We start from the raw sequence: 18,963 nt of genomic DNA, 5'->3' as shown, positions 1-18,963 counted from the left end.
GAGGCTTTGTTAACAGAATATTTTTTGATGGACTTTTCCCATTTGGACCTTTCTGCCCCTTTTCAACCTGCAAAAATAGCAAGTTTCAGGTGAAATGACACACCATTTTCCTGGGGTTATTTTTTTTTCTGTTGGCTATTTTTAGCCCAATGAGACCTGTGTGTGGAAAAAAAAAACCCAAGGCAAACCAAAAAAAAACCCCAGCCCAAAGTGGTTTGCATCGACTCAGATCATATTTAGAAATAATATTTATGTCTGCTCTCTGCCTCTGACCACCAGCAGCTAAAAAAAATCCCCAACAAAATAATCAATAAATCTGCTGGTTTCACAGCTTTGGCTGCAGGTGGTGGGGAAATGGATAGGGAGGGAAAGCAGTTGGTGTGGTGAACCCTCTTGCATCTCTAGTTGTCTGCCTGACAGCTTTCTGGGGGTGATTTAGATAAGTAAAGACAAAGCAGTTGGTGACAATTATAGAATGGAATGGAATGGAATGGAATGGAATAGACTAGACTAGACTAGACTAGACTAGAATAGAATAGAATAGAATGCAATACAACACACTGGAATGGAATGGAATGGAATGGAATGGAATGGAATGGAATGGAATGGAATGGAATGGAATGGAATGGAATAGACTAGACTAGACTAGACTAGAATAGAATAGGAATAGAATAGGAATAGAATAGAATAGAATAGAATAGAATAGAATAGAATAGAATAGAATAGAATAGAATAGAATAGAATAGAATAGAATAGAATCAACCAGGTTGGAAAAGACCTCAAAGATCATCAAGTCCAACCTGTCGCCAAACACCTCAGGACTACTAGACCATGGCACCAAGTACCACATCCAGTCCCCTCTTAAACACTTCCAGGGATGGTGACTCCACTTCCTCCCTGGGCAGCACATCCCAATGGTCAACAGCTCTCTCTGGGAAGAACTTTCTCCTCACCTCCAGCCTAAACTTCCCCTGGCACAGCTTGAGACTGTGTCCTCTTGTTCTGGTGCTGGTTGCCTGGGAGAAGAGACCAACCCCCACCTGGCTACAACCTCCCTTCAGGGAGTTGCAGAGAGCAAGAAGGTCTCCCCTGAGCTTCCTCTTCTGCAGGCTAAGCAACCCCAGCTCCCTCAGCCTCTCCTCACAGGGCTGTGCTCCAGACCTCTCCCCAGCCTCATTGCCTTTCTCTGGACACGTTCAAGAGTCTCAATGTCCTTCTTAAGTTGAGAGGCCCGGAACTGGACACAGTACTATGATGCTAGGAGATCACAGACTCATAGATTGGGTTGGGTTGGAAGGGACCTTCAAGATCATTTGGTTCCAATCCCCCACCACAGGCAGGGACATCTCCCACCAGCCCAGCTTGCTCAAGGCCTCATCCAACTTGGCCTTGAACATCTCCAGGGAGGGGGCATCCACAACCTGCCTGCAACCTGTTCAGTGTCTCACCACCCTCACTGTCAAGAATTTCTTCCTAATCTTGGGTCTAAATCTCCCCTCTTCCAGCTCAAAGCCATTGCCCCTCATCCTATCACTATGAGCCTTTTTAAGAAGTTTCTCCCCAGCTTTTTATAGACCACCTTCAGGTCTTCAAAGGCCAGTCAAAAGTCTCCACAGAGCCTTCTCTTCTCCTGGCTGAACAGCCCCAGCTGTCTCAGCCTGTTCCCAACAGCAGAGGTGCTCCAGCCCTCTGGTCATCTTCATGGCCTCTGGACCCGCTCCAAAAATTCAATGCCCTTCTTGTTCTGGGGGCATCAGAACTGCAGGCAATGCTACAGACAGGGTCTCACAGGAGCTGAGTCGAGAGGGAGAATCCCCTCCCTCGGCCTGCTGGTGAGCTGGGTGACCATCTCCCCACTGAAGGCTGCCCATCTGCCTCTCCCCCATTTACACCAGTGAGGATTTAGGACCAAGGCGAACTAATCAGGAGACCCTCATGGGGAGAGAGGCGTGTTATTTAATTAGCTTTACAATGGACTGACTGGGAGGCACGTGGTGGCTCTAATGGAAGGAGATAGATGTCCTTTTAGCTGGGCTAATTGTTAGGAAATAGCGGAGGCTTTGTTCAGCCCCAGCATGTGGCCTGTGATCTCTCAGAGCCCAGGGGCTGCCCGCTTATAATTTTAGACAGATCTATTCAAGCCTGCTCTGTGGAGCGAAGGCTGAACAAGCCGGGCATTGTTGGAGAGCCAGGATCACCGTCCAAGAAAACCACCCCGAAAAACCCAAACACGTGTAGGGAGGAATATTTCCCTGTCCTTTATTCACCAGCGGGTCGGGCTGCCAAGCAGAGACAATTGCAAGCCAGGAGCTTTCCAAGGCTGGGAGAGTTTTTCCACTTGGAAACACCTAATGCAGGCGAGTCCTTCACCCAAGAGCAATGTGGTGGGATGAATGGGGTGTTTCCACCAGCAGAACCTATCTAGGGAGGGGAGTTTTAGGGCTTTAATTGTTAGCATGGGTCTCATCCTGTGATTCCCCTACTTTGGGCATGGTGTGCAAGGAGTAAACATGCCCATAGCTGAATGATTATCTCCATAGTTTAGGGCACCACTACCAGCAAAACAGCAAAGTGCTGGAGCAGGTGCAGAGAAAGGCAACAAAGCTGGTGAAGGGTCTGGAGAACAGGTCTGGGGAGGACCCAGCTGAGGGAACTGAGATTGTTCATCGTGGAGAAAAGGAGGCTGAGGGTAGACCTTCTCTCTCTCTACAACTCCCTGAAAGGAGGCTGGAGCCAGGCAGGGGTTGATGTCTTCTCCTTCAGGACTCTCTTGTGGATGCTCCCCTCCCCTTGTGTCTTTTCATTAAAAAAGGAAGAAGGAGGCACAAAACTTTGTATGAGGTCATAGGATCATAGAATCAATAAGGCTGGAAAAGACCTCAAAGATCATCAGGTCCAACCTGTCACCCAACACCTCCTGACTACTAAACCATGGCTCCAAGTGTCACATCCAATCCCTTCTTGAACACCTCCAGGGATGGGGACTCCACCACCTCCCTGGGCAGCACATTCCAATGGCTAACAACTCTCTCTGGGAAGAACTTTCTCCTCACCTCCAGCCTAAACTTCCCCTGGTGCAGCTTGAGACTGTGTCCTCTTGTTCTGGTGCTGCTTGCTTGGGAGAAGAGACCACCCCACTCCTGGCTACAACCTCCCTTCAGGTAGTTGTAGAGAGCAATAAGGTCTCCCCTGAGCCTCCTCTTCTCCAGGCTAAACAACCCCAGCTCCCTCAGCCTCTCCTTGTAGGGCTTGTGCTCAAGGCCTCTCTCCAGCCTCATGTGGAAATATTGACCAGGGATTAAATTTCCATCTCTTGAACCTTTCTGCCCTGGTCACAGAATTAGCCTGGGAGTCATTGTAGCCAAGTGTTTTATTTCTCCACACTGACCACTTCCACTTGGCTGTGAAAATTGTGTTTTTTTCTGGTGGCTGCCATTCCTTGGCCTGTGAATTTGCATACCAGGGTTTGGGGGCTGGACAGACCTTGCTTGGAAGGTGCTCGTGGGGCTCCTGTCACCTTCACAAAAGGGCAATACAGCTGTTACCTGGTATTTCTTGAAGCAGTAGGTCTTTTGGTGGTGGTGGTGGCTTTTCTGGAAGATTAAAAGCGTAGATAATTGTCAGTGAACACAGTCAGGCTGTCCAGATCTGCTTTGTCAGCAATGATCCCTTTGCCTTTCCTTTGTAATCCCTCACCTGTGTCCCAGGGAAAGGAATCTCAAGAACCATCAGAAATAGTCACCAGAGATCAGTGAATCATAGAATCACAGAATGGTTTAGGTTGGAAGGGATCTCAAAGATCATTTAGGTCTAATCCCCCTGCTATGGGCAAGGACACCTCCTGCTAGACCAGGTTGCCCCATCTGACCTGGCTTGGAGCACTTCCAGGCTTGGAGCCTCCACAACCTCTCTGGGCAGCCTGTTCCAGTGCCTCACCACCCTGATGGGGAAGAATTTCTTCCTAACATCTCATCTCAGTCCAGTTCCTCCTGGTTGAAGACATTATCCCTTGTCCTGTCACTCCATGCCTTTGTAAAAAGTCCTTCTCCAGCTCTCCTGGAGGCCCTTTCAAATACTGGAAGGGTGAAGAGTGCCAAGAGTGAAGTCACAAGCAGAGATGTGCTGCTTAAGGCTGAGCTGGCTGCATTCCTTTCTGCTACGAAGAAGGCTGCCCAAGAGATCTGCACAAACTTGAGAGGTGAAGTTTGGTGAGTTTCATCCATGCCTGCTCAGAGGACTTGCAAACACCGGGAGTTAAAACAGCAAAACCCTTCAGGTGATGTTTACCAAGAGCTCCACGCTGTAACTCGAGGAGGAGAAGGGGAAAGCAGCGAGAGCAAGCAGCGCTGCAGAATAAGCTTACACGGATTTTCCATCCAGCCAGTTCTTCCAGCAGGGTAACCAGTGAGTGACAGCACCCCCCACCAACGAAATCCACGGCAGAATTACACTGCCCAGGGCCCAGATTAGCTAATCAGGTTATGAATCAGCATGGGACCTCTGGGAAACCAATAGCTGGAGGCACTTGAAGATGCTCAAGACTGTTGATTGAGGTAGCTCCGGCGCGGCGCTCCCTCGCAGCCACGCTGGGATGTGTGTGTGCTGGAGCCCTGACTCCTAAGCTGGCCACAAAGATGCTTTTGTGAGCCATCTCCACTGGGAAGTTAATGAGAGCAAGATTCGGGGAGGCTCGGAGGCGGCTTCCTCTGCTGGCACCCGGAGGGCAATCAGAGGACGGTATTGTGGCAGCGACGTCCCGGGGCTGAAGGCTGCATCTCCACAGCAAACAGAAACTTGATTTTACTGTAGGCAGTGCAGAGGATGGGAACCTTCCGGGACTCCAGCCCTACAGCACAGAGCAGGGAGGGCACCCCAGAGGCCACAACCATCTGGGTCATGGAGGAGCCAACCCTTTTGTGATGGTCATCGTGTGCCTTCTCTGTAGACAACCCAAGGGGCACATGCGGTACGTGCTGCCTGACAACTCTATTTCCATGCCTGCTGCCTAGCCAAAAAGGGGAGGCCGTAGTCAGCCAGCCTCCTTTCACCAGCCTCAAACAACTCCCTCAGATACTTCCCAGCTTTGGCGAAAGAAAAAAAGTCTCCTATCATTTTAAATTCCAGGAAAGGTATCTCCCTGGGGAAGGGTCATGGCAGCTGCTTGCTCTTTCCTCTCATTGCAGAGGGCCACCTCCACACCCAGAGCCACCTCCCTGCTCTTTCCTTTCGCGGAGTAGCGGTCGCTGCTCCTTCCAACAATGTCCCCCTTGCGATAAGTCCCTTTCATGTCCCTGTTTCTCTCTGGAATTGCACGACGCTTTTGTTGGGCTTTTTTTGTTTTGGTTTGTTTTGGTTTTTTTCCCTTCCCCTTTGCTCCTGGTTTTATTTTTTGTTTCCTCTTCTTTTTGCCCCGTGCCCTCTGGATATTGTTTACTTGACCAAACATCAAACCCCAGCCCTGAGCAAGCTCGCAGTCATTAAAAAACAACAACAACCCAAAAAAAAGGGAAAAGAAAACGCCGTGGCAGTTTTTGGGAAGGCTCCAATTTGGCTAATTACGTTCTGCCATAAATATTCCCCCCGCAGTTTTAATTGGACATGGTGTTCTTCATTTCCTGCCCGGAACAGCTGGCTGGTGCTGCTCCCTGTCGTTCCGTAGCCCTTCTATTGCGCCCCAGAGGTGGCGGCGTTTCGGTAGCAGTGGTCCTAGGCAAAGCTCCCGTTGCAGCGCCTAATCCCGAGCCTGCTGCGAGGACAGCGGGCAAATCCGAGGCAGAGGAGAAGCGGTCCCAGCTCCTGGAGGAAAGCCAACAGCTTCCCATTTGCGAAAGCACTATGACAGGAGCGCATTTGGCCCTGATGAAGGGAAAGACCCAGCCTCTGTGAGCAGAGAGGCTGTGGAAGAGCAATCCTGTCCTCACTACGTGCTCGGAAACCACGGCAAAGGCTCCCTCTCGTAATACCTTTCCTCAACACCAAAGGAATAGTTCTTCTTCTTCTCTTAAAGCAAGGTTAGTCAGCATCCCTGGGAACAATGCGGCATTACCGCCTGTCCTTTCTTTGTTTCAAGCTGTTGAAAAACAGCCCGGCTGCATTGTGGAAGGAGGGCAGATGGTTATCTCTGCTCAACGGCGAAGTCTTTTGGCTACGTTCACGGCAGGAGCGCTTGTGCTCCGCAGCCCAGCATCCTCCCTCCACAGGAGAGAGCCCAAAGAGATGTTAATGTTGAACAACGACAGAATGGAAAAGGAGGGTGAGACTTGGATGTGGAAGAGGAAAGATTTCTCTGAAGCCTGCGAGCAGCAAATAGGAACCAGTTGCTGAGGCGAAGTCATGTTTGGCAGGTCTTGGACTGCAAATGGTCACATCCCAGCTGAAGAAACTAATCAATGGATTCCTTCCATGCCTTCTGCGAACACTGAGCCATTGAGCAGCTCAGCTGGAGTTCAGAGCCAGGGCTTTCATGTTGCAGGCTCTGAAGTGAACACAAATTAAGGCGGCTGCTAGGATGGAGTCGAGCTCTACGGAGGGATTCAGCTGCCCTGGGAGGAAATCTCTGTCCACAGGCTCTCTGTTCTTTTTCTCCACTTCAGGGAATTTTTGTCCCAGTGCTACTTTTGGAAGCACTTCTACTTTCCCCATACATAGGGACTGCCAGGCATTGCACAAGCAAAATGGAAGAGAAGTTTGGGAGAGCATGTAAGGGAGGTGGGGGCATGAGGCAGGAGAGTGAAGAAGCTCAAAGCTCCACCGCAGCCATGCTGCACCAAGCTCTGGCTTAGTGTCGTCGGCTTTGTGGGATCAGAGCTGAGTGAGATGCCAGGAGCTTGTGTATCTTTCCTAATAAAACCCACACAAGCTGTGACAAGGACCTTTATGAAAGCTTTTGTGATGGTCCAGGAGAGAAGGATCCCCATTACAGGTGCACTGGAGCCCAGCCAGCCCTTAAGACCATAAAGCTTGCAGGAGAGACCAAGCCAAACACACTGACCCACGGGAGCAAGGCTAATTGATCGACACCACAGGGGCAGCCACTGCTTCCTCTGGTGCTGTTTTTTAATCACACCAGGACCATCTCTGGTCATGAAAGTCCTCTCTCACATGACATCAACACCCCATCAGTGTCCACTCAGGCAAGCTCCACATCACCATGCTCCTCCTCTCCTGTTTCAGTCTGGGGACTGTGGTTTGCTGAGCTTGCTCTGAGCAGGGTGACTTAGCAAGCACCATGGATCATTTCAGCCCTGCTGGGACTGCAGGTGCTTTCAGATGGCTTCATGGCCACAGCCAAGAGCTCATAGCTGGCTGCATGAACTGGTCCCCACCATGCCAGCACACACAGGCACAGACTCTCCCACTCACCTGGCTGAGGATCTCAGCCTGTCTGTGCACAGGCTCGCTCAGGAGTTTGCAGAGTGTAGGAAGGGAAAGACTGTCAGGCTGCAATGACTTCATCAGGCTTCTTTTCCCAAGCCTGCTCTGAAGGGATCATATGGAAAGGCAGCTGTTTCTCCTGCAGCCCCTTTTGATTTTCAATGGGAAATGTTCTGCTAAAGCTCCCTCTCTGCAGTTTCTTCCTTCAGTCACTGCTGTCCATCCCTGTGTGGGGAAGAAACCCCTAAAGAAGGGCAGGTGCAAGCTCCTTTACAGAGAGAGGCAAAGGAGCCAGAACTTCTCAGTGGTGTCCAGTGACAGAACAAGGGGCAACAGGCATAAACTGGAACCCAGGAGGTACCATCTGAACAGGAGGAGAAACTGCATTGGTGTGAGGATTCTAGAGCCCTGGAGCAGGCTGCTCAGAGAGGCTGTGGAGTCCTTATCTGGGCAAATTCCAAACCCACCTGGACACTGTGATCCTGGCCAAACTTCCTTCTGGCTGTGTCTTGAGCTATCTGCCTGGGTAAAAACTGGCTGCTCCTGCAAGCCAGAATTAGGCTCTTGATTTGTGGCCCCAGCACCTCACAGCTTCTTTTACTTACAGGAACTTTCCTTCTATTAGCACGCCTCAGGCGACTGAGAAAGGCACTGCTGAAGAGGCTAGAAATAATCCTGAGCTGTTAGCTTTGCATCTGCAGCTCAGCTGTCTGTGTGTTTGGAGGTTTTTGTGCTGTTTGTCAGCAGGACCCTGCCTCATCCCATGGCTTAGCAGGGAGCCTTGAGCCCCTGACTCCTGTGGCTGCCCTCTCCCCCACCCCATTACAACCCAGACGTTCATTTGAGCCCATCTTGCATGAGAGCAGCCAAGTCTCTACTAGGCATTCAGACTCTATTAAGACTTTCAGAGTGAGAGAACCACAAGAGATGGTTGCTAATGACTTTTGTTGTGTGTTTTCTTTTTCTCTCTAACACTTGTACCGGTAAGTTGACATCTGTGAGTCATAATCTCCCTCCTGCTCTGCCGTTTGTGGTCTGAAGTCAGCGCTACCTAGCTACAATAAAACATGTTTCACGTGAAAACCAACGTTCTTCTGTTAACTTCATGCCCTGCTGGTGTGATTCTCATCTTGCATCTCTAAGAAGCTTTTTTTCTTTGCCCAGCCAGTGCCCAAACATTTTTGGCCTCCCACCTGTGAGCAGCCTGTGAACAGCCACCCCAGGCATTGCCCATCACCACAGGACTGAGTGTACTTGGTGCCCACATCCTCTGCCCTTGGATGTGCTTGCAGGTGGGAGAGGATCCCAGTGCTGGTGATGTGAGTGCGAAAACCTCGTGTCTGGATGTGTGTCCTGAGTGATTTACTCTGTGATGCTTCACTAGCAGGGGAATTGGACTAGATGTCTCCAGGGGTCCCTTCCAACCCCTGCCAGTCTGTGTGATTCTGTGCCATGGTTTAGTTGATTAGATAGGGTTGGATGATAGGTTGGACTCAATGATCTTGAAGGTCTCTTCCAACCTGGTTAATTCTATTCTATTCTATTCTATTCTATTCTATTCTATTCTATTCTATTCTATTCTATTCTATTCTATTCTATTCTATTCTATTCTACTCTACTCTACTCTGTTCTGTTCTGTTCTGTTCTGTTCTGTTCTGTTCTGTTCTGTTCTGTTCTGTTCTAGTCTGTCTTGAGACAGGCAGGGTGACCTGGTTTCAAGAATCACTTTTCAGCAGGCTACCATGGCTTCAGCTCAGGGCTGCCTGCAGCCAGCAGCATTTTCACATGCTAAAGCTGCAGCTCTCTTCTCTCTCCATCTTTTCAGGCTGGGATGCAAGCAGAGGCTGTGGCAGAGGTGTAGCAGCACCTCACTTTCTGCTGGATGTGCTGAGACCCCTCTCCATCACACTGCATTTCCCAACATTCCACACCATCTATGAGCCTGCATTCCCCAGCAGCTTGCATCCCCAATCACCTCATAACCCTCATCACCCTGCTACATCCATCACACTTTATCCTCCATCATTGAATCAGAGAATCGTTTTGGTTTAAGATCATCATGTTCAACCATTAATCTAACTTTACCAAAGCTGCTGCTAAACCACATCCCTCAGCATCACGTCTCTGCATCTTCTAAACATCTCCAGGGATGGGGATTCAACCACCTCCCTGGGGAGCCTGTTCCAGTTTTGGAGAACCCTTTCAATGAAGAAGTTTCTAAACCTCCCCTGGTGCACTCTGAGGTAATTTCCTCTTGTCCTTGGAGAGAGTGGACCCAAAACCGAACCCAGCATTCGAGTGCAGCCTCAACAGTGCCCAGTACAGGGGGCAACCCCTGCCCTGGTCCTGCTAGTCACGCCATTACTGGTCCAAGCCAAGACGCTGTTGGTCTTCTTGGCCAGCGAGGCACACGCTGGCATCACCCCGCATCCCCCATGCGCCCTCGGGGACACTTTTCTCCTCCCGCTCCCCCGCCCCGGGCCAGCTCCAGCTCCTCTGCCCGAGGCGCCGGGTGCCGGGGCCGCCTCCGGGGGCGGAGGCAGGGGCTGGCGAGTCCCTCCCCGCCGCTTGTCACCGCTCGGGGCCGGCCCAGCCCAGCCCAGCCCGGGCAAGAGCAAAGCGGGGGGGGGAAAGACGGGGCGAGGCGGAGCGGAGCGGCTGCTGCCAGGGAGCGCGGAAGGGGCGGCGGAGGAGCGGAGCAGGAGCGGGAGAGAGAGGAGCGAGGGAGCGCGGAAGGAAGGAAGGAAGGAGGAAGAGGAGAAGGAGGAAGGAGGAGGAGGGAAGGAAGGGAGGCAGGCGCCCGGGCGCCCAGCTCCGCGCACGGCGGGGCTCAGCAGCAGCCGCCGCCGCTGCTTCCCCCCCTTCCCGGTCTCGGTTTGACGCCCCCGAGGCGCTGCCCCAGCCATGAAGGCGGCGGTGGATCTGACCATCATCAAGACGGAGAAGGTGGACATCGAGCTCTTCCCGTCCCCCGGTGAGCCCCCCCACCCTTTCGTGTGTTCCCCCGACAGGGAAGCCCCCTGCAGCCCTTCTCCCTCTTTCTTTTTCCCAGCGAGGCCGGCGCGGGGAGGAAAGATCTGCCCGGCGAGAGGGTGATTTGGGGAGGGGAAGGGAACATGAACCTCAATCGCCAAGTTGCAGCGGAGCGGCACCGCCCGGGCTCCCCCCACGGACTCTGCCGCCCGGCTCAGCTCCGGTTCTGCTCTGGCTCTGCCCCTGCTCAGCCCCAGCTCAGCCGCGGCTCTGTCCCGGCTCTGCCTCTCAGCACAGCCTGGGGGAAGTCGAACTTGCTTCCCGAGCTGTTTAAAGACTTTCAACCCCCATTCACCCTCCTCCTCTTCAAAAACAACCCGCAGCCCCTCCAGCCTCCTTTTCTCTGGGATTTAGGCGGACACCTCCGGCCGGGATACGGGAGGGATGCGCTCGGATAGGGTTTTTTCATCAGCTTCCCGAGTCACCCCTGCTTTTCCGAGCGGGACAGGCAGTCCTGCAAAAGCTTCTCTGGGATGTACATCCCCACATCCCTCGCTAATGTGGTCCAAGCGCTCCTGGGTTTTGAGGCAGCAAAACTCCATCGGTGCCTTCTTTAGACTGGCCACGTTTAAAGCAGGAAAACCCTCTGCTTTGATTATGTTTTCCTGCTCTCTTCCCCGCCATCCCCCGTTTGGAGCTGGATAAATGGGTGGAGGAAGGCTGCAGGAGCTATCAGGGAAGACAGCAGCATGTTTGTGAAACCAGGCGTGTGTGTATGGGGGGGTGGGGTGGGGTTGTTGTAGTGGTAAGTTTAGATGCTGCTGGCTGTGGTTAAGGTTAAGAGTTGAGCCTTTTCGGACGGTTCTTCGCACACTTGATGTCGTCTGCTGAGCCTGGATGCTCAGCATGATTTCTGCCTTGCTCAGTAGTGGTAGAGGATGCGGCTCAGAGAGCCTTCAGGGAGAAAAACTTCTCTCTTTTTGGGGTGCAGAGGAAGGTGACATGAGTCCTGTTGCTTCATCTGTCCTTGCTGGAAACCCCACTGTGCTCAAGTGGATTGTGTGTAGCAAAGAAAATGAGATTAAATATAGACTCGAGTGTTTCTTTGCCAGTTAGCAAAGGAAACCCCCCAAGAGTGTTCAGCGCCTGCTAGGCAGTGGGATTTCAGGCTGCATGTGGGGAATGAACTGACAGCTGACTGCTGGAGTGCAAAAGGGGCTGGAGTGGTGCAGGGCTTGGCTTTCAGGTGCTTGTGGAGGAGCAGCTTTGTCTGCAGGGAGTCTCTAGAAAGTCAGATCTTCAACTCTTGAACTATGTGGTGCCTGCTTGCAGATTTGATGATCCATCTTCCTGATCTACCTGTATAGATCTGTCTTGATCACTATTTCGGTGCTCTGTGTCTCTGACAGCAAGGCTGAGCCTGGCTTTTAGGAGTGGGTTTGGAAAGCCAGGCTTCAAAATGCAGTAAGGCCACGAAGGATGATTTTTCCAAAGCACATTGGAGATGAAATGATAGGCTGAGGACCTCTTGGAGCCTATTTCCTGAAGCTCTGATTGAAAGAACACTTAACAGACTCATTCCTGTGCATCAAGTTGTGATTCTCTCCTCTTTCAGGAGAAGAAAATGTGATGGGAAAGAAACTCCTGATCCATTGGGGCAGGGCTGGGGGTGGGATATGGGAATCACAGAATCATTCTGGTTGGAAAAGACCTTGGGGATCACAAGAGTCCAACCACTCTCTAACTCTGCCAAGTCTGGTGCTAAACCACGTCCCTCAGCACCACCAAAAAACCCTCACCTTTGGATTTGTGGGGCTTGTTTTTCACTTGAAACCAGTTTAAATCTACACCTCCCCTCGCAGGGCTGAGAGTCTGTTACAGAGGCGTCTGTGCTGTTGAGGTGTTCGATCAATGTAATTGGGGAGGACTTGGTGTTTGGTGCTGCCTTCAGCTCCTTTGCTTCTTGCCCTGAAAGCTCTTTTTGCAGCTTAGGTCAGCGAGCAGTTCTGCAAGCTGACCTAAAGTTGAAACTTGGGCAGGAAGAGGACTGAAAAACAAACCGAAAAGGTAAAGAAGAGCTGACTCTCTCTGTCAGCTTCAGTCGCTTCTGGTTTTGGTGTGCGAGCCAGAAAGGTCAGCGTTGTCAATTAGCTGGCTTAACCTCATTTCCCCTCCAACTTTTTAGGGAATGCTGAAGCTGGATTGATGTGGAGAGAAAGACCATGGATGCTGCTGGTTGCTAGAATCCAGCAGCACCTTGTGTAGGGAACACAACTTCTGTCTGGTTTGGGCTGCACCTGAGGCTTCAGCTCCTCCTGGATGGCTCATTCAGCCCTCGGTCTTAAACCCGCCACCCAATTTTCCTTCTTTTCCAAGTGGACAAATTTGAAGGGGTTCCAGCTCCCGGTTCCTTCCCACAGCAGCATGCAGCAAGGCAGATTTGCCTCAAGGTATCCATAGGGTTAACTGTGTGCCGGGAGAGTCGTTGCAGGCAGAGGTTTTCAATTGTGCAAGATGTTTAATGTGCCAGGTGCTTGGTGCCCTATAAAGCTGCTGAGATATACAGCGGCCAAACATCCCCTGAAAGAAAACCCTGCTCCAACCCCCACGTGCGGGCAGCCTCCACTGCTAAAAGTTAGATGGGATTTGTGGTGTGTCCAAAGGGTTTAAAAATAACCTGAGAGGGCTGGGAAGTTGTACATAGCTTCCAAAGCCAAATTCTTGCCCCCCACACACACTCTGCTGTGGCCAGCAAGAATGTGTCAGTGAGATGAGTAGGGCAGGAGCCCAAGATCCACGGTGGTGGGTTCCTCTTTTTCGTATACAAGAGCGTGGGTTTTCATTACAAGGATCTGACAGCGATGGTAACATCACTTTTGATTGCAGAGATACAACTGGATTGAGTTGACTGGCTCGTTTTCAGAGAGTAAAAACCCCAAACCCTGCAAAAATCAACAACAGAAGGAACTTTCACCCTGCGACTGGTGAACGCTGCCTTCCGCAAATCGCTTTGTTTCCTCCATCTCTGCAAAGCTGTTTGCTCGCTGTGCTCAAGAGTTAAAAGCAGCTCCTCAACCTTTGCTGGAAGCTGGCGGCGTGGAATTGGGCCTCCTAAGTACCGAGAGATAATTTCTTGTTAATGAAGCTGTTGCCTTGCTGCCCTCGAGGTGACTCGCAACCCCTGAGGCAACCTACCAAGTACCGTGGAAGGGCTGTCATGGCAGGTGATGATGTTTGGCATCCCAGATGAGGGACTGGGCTCCCCTTCCTCCTGCATCCACTCCTCCTCTTGCTTCTTCTTTCTGGAGGTGTGTTACAGGGTGGTGGATTTCTTCCTGCCCGGCATGAAAAGAGGAATTGATCTGTTGATGTGCAGCGCAGGAATGCTGGCTGCGGAAGGACCCTGCACGTTCCACTCTTCTTCCCATGCGTACCCTAAGGACAGCTGGGAGACAAACGCCTTGTTTCCACTGGCCTGTGCGTGGGTGGCATCCCAGGGGTGAAGTTTTATCTGTCAAGAGCTTTTCCTTCTGGTTTAAGGTTTGGGACAGGGCTGAAGGCAAGATTTCTCCTGCTGTGGTTGCTGCAGGGAAGCGGCCAGCTTCTGCACTGTGTGTACTGGGATGTGGGACCCACCTGCATTGTGCTGCTTCCCCTTCTCAGGTCAATCTTTGTGTCCTTTGCTTTTGCTTTCAATGCAGGCAGATAAGGGAGGTTGCATTTGAAAGAAGTCTCCACTCCCCTGCCTTGGGAAATGGCAAAGTGCTTTATGAAGTCTGAGTGCATCTTTATTATGGTCTTGGGATGGGATCTTTCATCCTTCCCTCTCTCTTGCCCAGGAGAAGGGCAAGTTTCCAGCTCTGAATGTGTCTTTATTATGGTCCTAGCATGAGATCCATCATCCTTCCCTCTGTTTTGTCTAGCAGGGGCAAGTTTCCTGCTCTGGATTCATCTCCTCCAATGGATGAGATCCTTCATCCTTCTTTCTCTATTACCAAGGAAGGGCAAGTTTCTAGCTCTGAATGCATCTTATTGTGGTCTTAGGATGAGATCCTTCATCCTTCCTTCTGTCCTTTCTAGAGAGGACAAGTTTCCAGCCACACCTCTGCTCCCAAGTCTTTATATATGTGCACAGAATATGGTCACAACTTGATCAGCCCACTCAAGGACACTCAATTTGCTGAGCTGGTTGGGTAGCACACAGGGACTTGGAACATCATCCCTTCCAAAAAGGAAGGTTTGATCCCTTTCACATCTCTCCAGGCTGGTCCCCACAGCTGTGCCAGCTGCTGGGTGACTCAGTTTCCCCGCTGCTGTTAAGAGGTTGGTCTTTCTGGTGGCTTACATGGTCAAGTTTTCATGTGTGGGATGAAACTCAGCAGCAGAACACAAGCATTTCTCTCTCTGCTTTGAGATATATTCCATCCCTTTCTCTCCATCAGTTGTCCCTGCCCTCACACACTAAATACTGGAGCATTTGCCTGAAAGCCTGGCGAAAAGAAACAAGGTGAAGTGATTTCAGGGAAGCAGGGAATTGCATCCAGCATCCTCTTGACTGCTTCTGCGGTAGCAGCAAAGGTGGGAGCTGTGCTTTGGCTGTGGATTGCTCGGAGTGGCCATGAATCATCAGCCAGCCAGGGCGAGACTCTAATAAATGGAGGGCTTGGGGCTCCTCTGGTGTTTTCCATGCTGATTGCCTGTGGAGGAGGTGAGAATTCGAACTGAAAAAGAGCAATTATCTTTCTATGCACTTACAAAATGCCCATTACTGTGGTATCCAGCTAGGATGGGGGGAAGGAGTACTTCCCAGGAGGGAGGGGACTGGCTGCACCAGCTCGCCACCGGCTCCAGCTTTTTCAGGTGTCAACTTCTGTCTGCTTAAGGCGCAAAGCTGTGGAAAGAGGGTGCAACTCCGGAGCCCTTTCCCGCAGGGATCCCCAGCTAAAGCTCATCCCTGACTCCATTGAATGTGGCTACAGGGAGTAAGATTTCCAGGAAAGAGCAGCAAAGCCCAGTTTTTTTCGTCTTGAAGTCCCCAAAGCATGTAACAACTGTGTCATTACAGCGTTTGTTACACCAAGGGGCCGCTAATTTGCCATGTAATTACAGCCTGCTCGGAGAGACCTTATAAAATGAAGGGATCACACAGTTTCATGCTGGAATGCTGTGCTTGAGGTCTCCAAAGGGAGCTGATGAGCATGTTGTATCCCATCCTGCTCTCCCAAATCCATAGTGGGTTGCTGGCAGGCAGGCAGCAAGCAGCCAGGAGTGTGCAAGCTCTTGCAACAGGTCTGTGGCATGCTGAGTTCCCATCAGGAGAGCCAACTCTTGGGGTATGCTGCTGTGAAAAAGCAGCATCCTCCTGGATGGATCCTGCCCTGTGGCTGAGCTGGGAGGGAAGCAGTGGGAACAGGGTTTAAGTTGTCCTGTGGTTAGATCTTGGGATGATAGTTTGGTGCTGGAGGCAAAATGGAAGGTGGTTTGGTGTTTGGGTGAGAGCAGATACGTCTCAGGCACTCGAGGAGGAGGTAGGTGTGAGCAAGACCTGGTTTAGGGTTGTAAACTTGGCACTTCTGTCCCCCCCCAAAGGGCTGTTTTCAGTTGTGCCACTGATAGCAGCTGGGATTTTGGGGGAGAAAGGAACAAATCCAGGTGGATTCATCCCTGAAGACAGGGAAAGAGTGAGCGAATTGCAGGATTTAAGGGAGCAAGTGTCATTGCTGCCCCTGGAATGCATCCAAAGGATGGAGCTGCTGGCATCTTTCAGGCTTACAGATGTTCCTCAGGCAAAGAGGAAAATCCCATCATTCCTTGGTGGGATGGTGCCAGGGGACTAATTGAAGAAGGAGATGATTTACCTTGAGCATTACAATGCCCCTGGAGCTAGGGAGTGACTCTTTGCTGCACGGTGAAGCTGGGGATCCCCACAGCAACTGGGATCTTCCTGCTGCCTGCAAGATTCTTCCTCCATAGGTCAAGACCTGACTCCTCAGGTTCACTTTTTTTTTTTTTGGCTGCAAGTTCTGGACCAGTTTGCAGCTTGCCTAAACCAGCAGAGATGGTTCCAGCATCGCTGCAGAAGCCAGTGGCACAAATCTGCAGCTGATAGAAGCTCTGCAGCTGTCTCACAGCCAAAAACTGGGTCTGAACCCCCTCTTTCTTGTTTTTTTTAACCCAAGACATGGTTCTACATTTCAGCCCTTTTGTTCCTTTTCCGTGACTAAGCTGCTGGCTGCCTGTGTTGGGTTTCTTTCCCCTCCCCCCCCCCCCCACTCCCTTCACTGTGTAGTTTATAATCTTCCAACTAGATACAGGGAGAAAAAAAACTTGTTTGCAGCGCTGGCCAAGAAGGCTCCGGTTTCACTGGCACGGGGCCATGCTTACATCTCCAGTCAAAATACTGCTGGTTAAACAATAAATATTTATTGATTCTCCTACAAGCTCCTACATTTTTCCCAGGTGCTTTGGAATTTGAGGGGGTGGGAAGGGGATGCACTTCAATCCTGCCAGGGGAGGCACTTAAATCCTGCCACAAGAGTTGTGAGATGGCTCCAGAGATAGCTGCGGCTCTGGAAGGGGTCTCTGATGGGAAGGTGACCCTTGGGAAGTTGGGTTCAGTCCTGCTGTATGGCTCAACTTATAGAGCCTGCTGTTTTCAGCCTGTCTGTCCCAGTTGGGGTGACCTGGGCCTCTTTGGTGGTGATGATGTGAAAATGTGCACATCTGCAAGTTGCCTTTCCTGCCTCAAGATCTCCTTGGAGGGATTCACTTTCCCAGGGGATAAATAGTTCGATCAAATCTCTTTGGTTGGAAGAGACCTTTAAGATCAAGTCCAACCATTCTCTAAATCTGCCAAGGCTGGTGCTAAACCATGTCCCTCAGCACCACATCTCTGCATCTTTTAAACCCCTCCAGGGATGGAGATTCAATCACTTCCCTGGGGAGCCTCTTCCAGTGTTTGAGAACCCTTTCAGTGAAGAAGTTTCTTCTAATATCCAACCTAACTAAACCTCCCCTGGTGCAACTCGATTTCAGGTCCAGAGAGAGGTGGATAACCCCCTCACCCCCCTAAATCAGGGTGGTTTCAGTTTGTAATTTGGTTAAAAGCCTCAGCCTTGGTATCTAGGTTGTAGGATCTGAAAGTGTAACATGAACAGGCTGCAAATGTTTGCATGCAAAGCAAAGCAAAGCCAAGCCAAGCCTGAGCTCCTGCAAAGCTGCAGGCGTTCAGATGAAGCTCTGGGTTCTTGCACTCTAAAATGCTCAGAGTTATTCCGTCCCTATCTCCAAGGTGGTGGTAAGGCTGAAAGTAACTGTGAGCTTATTTGGCCCTGTATGGGGTAGTGGCAAACCCAGAGCTCTCCACCTTCTGAACTGTGAGGTGAAGCTGCACATTTTGTGTTTTGTTTGTGGTCGGGTTTTTTGTCGGCGTTCATCTGGCAAAAGTGAGACCTGGTTTGCTCTGCTGGCCCCTGAACAGCATCACATCACTGGGGCAATATCTGGATGTGCAGGACCTGGCAGATGATACATTTTTCTTGCTGACCATGCAGAAATTTTTTGGCATGCTGTTTTATACTTGGCTGCCTCCACCCAGTGTCCTGCTCTGTGCGCTGGTACCAGTCGCTGGATGTTGTGCTGGTGCTGTTCAGTCCTGGGTCTGGTCCCTTCAACCACACAGCCACTGGATAAATACAACCCATCCAAACCCGATGATAACTGCAAAGGAAGAAATAGCAGCTTGCTTTCCCACAGCAGAAAATCCCCTCCTTTCTGTGGCTCCCTCTGGTTTGGGATTGGGAGTCGAAGATCAGAGGTCACTGAGCCCTCAGCTATTTGCCAGCCCCAGTTGTGGATTGGGATGTGCAAAGTCGCAGGGCTCTGTCTGGGTCTGAGCTGGGGGGAGCTGTAATTCCCATCCCATCACCTCACAGCTGGTGCTGGGCACAGCAACAATCCACTGCTCCAGCAATCCCTTGCTTTCCAGCTTTTTCCCCTCCTTTTGAACCTTTCCTATAAAACCAGAAGAGGCTGAGACCTCCATCTCAGGTGGGGCTGGGGCAGATATCCTAACATTATTTGGGCTGCAACAAGCATCTAGCACCCTGGGGTGGTTTCATAGAATTCATGGAATGCTTTGGGTTGGAAGGGACCTTCAAGATCATCCAGTTCCAACCTTCCTGCCATGGGCAGGGACACCTCCCAGCAGACCAGGTTGCTCAAGGCCTCATCCAGCCTGGGCTGCCTGGGAGGGGGCATCCATGACATCGCTGGGCAGGGGGAAATTGCTCTCCTGTACCACACGGCTGCGTGTGGGAAACCTTCCCAGCTGAAGACCACCACGTCTTGCTGGGGTGGCTGTGGAGCTTCAGGCTGGCTCCTAAACCTTGGGAGCTTGTTAATGACCGACCCAAATGCGTTTTCTTACAGGGAGGGGATTTTAAATTGGCTCCACATGGATTATGGAGGTTGTCACACTTTCCCGGAGGGTGATGGCGTGAGCAGGAATGTGGGTTTGATGAAAGAAGCCAGACACTGAGTCAAAAGCAGAGCAGCTCCCTCCTGTTCTCCCCTCCCTGTGCCCCCTCTCTCCTCCCCTCCCCCCCCCCCCCCCAT

General features: G+C 51.3%; 1 protein-coding gene across 2 annotated transcripts in view; it reads left to right on the top strand.

Moving 5' to 3' along the window:
• The window catches only part of ETS1 (ETS proto-oncogene 1, transcription factor), an 85,051-nt gene that overhangs the window by 19,160 nt on the left and 46,928 nt on the right, over positions 1–18,963 (top strand). Inside the window, exon 1 of one of the 2 annotated variants that reach the window (XM_009906482.2) lies at positions 10,097–10,348. The exons of the other annotated variant lie outside the window; for it this stretch is intronic. Within the exon in view, the coding sequence (XP_009904784.2) occupies positions 10,279–10,348 (70 nt within the window). The 5' untranslated portion in view covers positions 10,097–10,278. Of the gene's footprint in view, positions 1–10,096; positions 10,349–18,963 lie in introns of those variants that run through there. 2 annotated transcript variants of the gene reach the window in all.

Source organism: Dryobates pubescens, chromosome 34, assembly GCF_014839835.1.
Source record: "Dryobates pubescens isolate bDryPub1 chromosome 34, bDryPub1.pri, whole genome shotgun sequence".
Taxonomy (NCBI): Eukaryota; Metazoa; Chordata; class Aves; order Piciformes; family Picidae; genus Dryobates; species Dryobates pubescens.
Note: the sequence above shows the minus strand (reverse complement) of the source record. Positions and strands in the feature narration are given on the sequence as shown.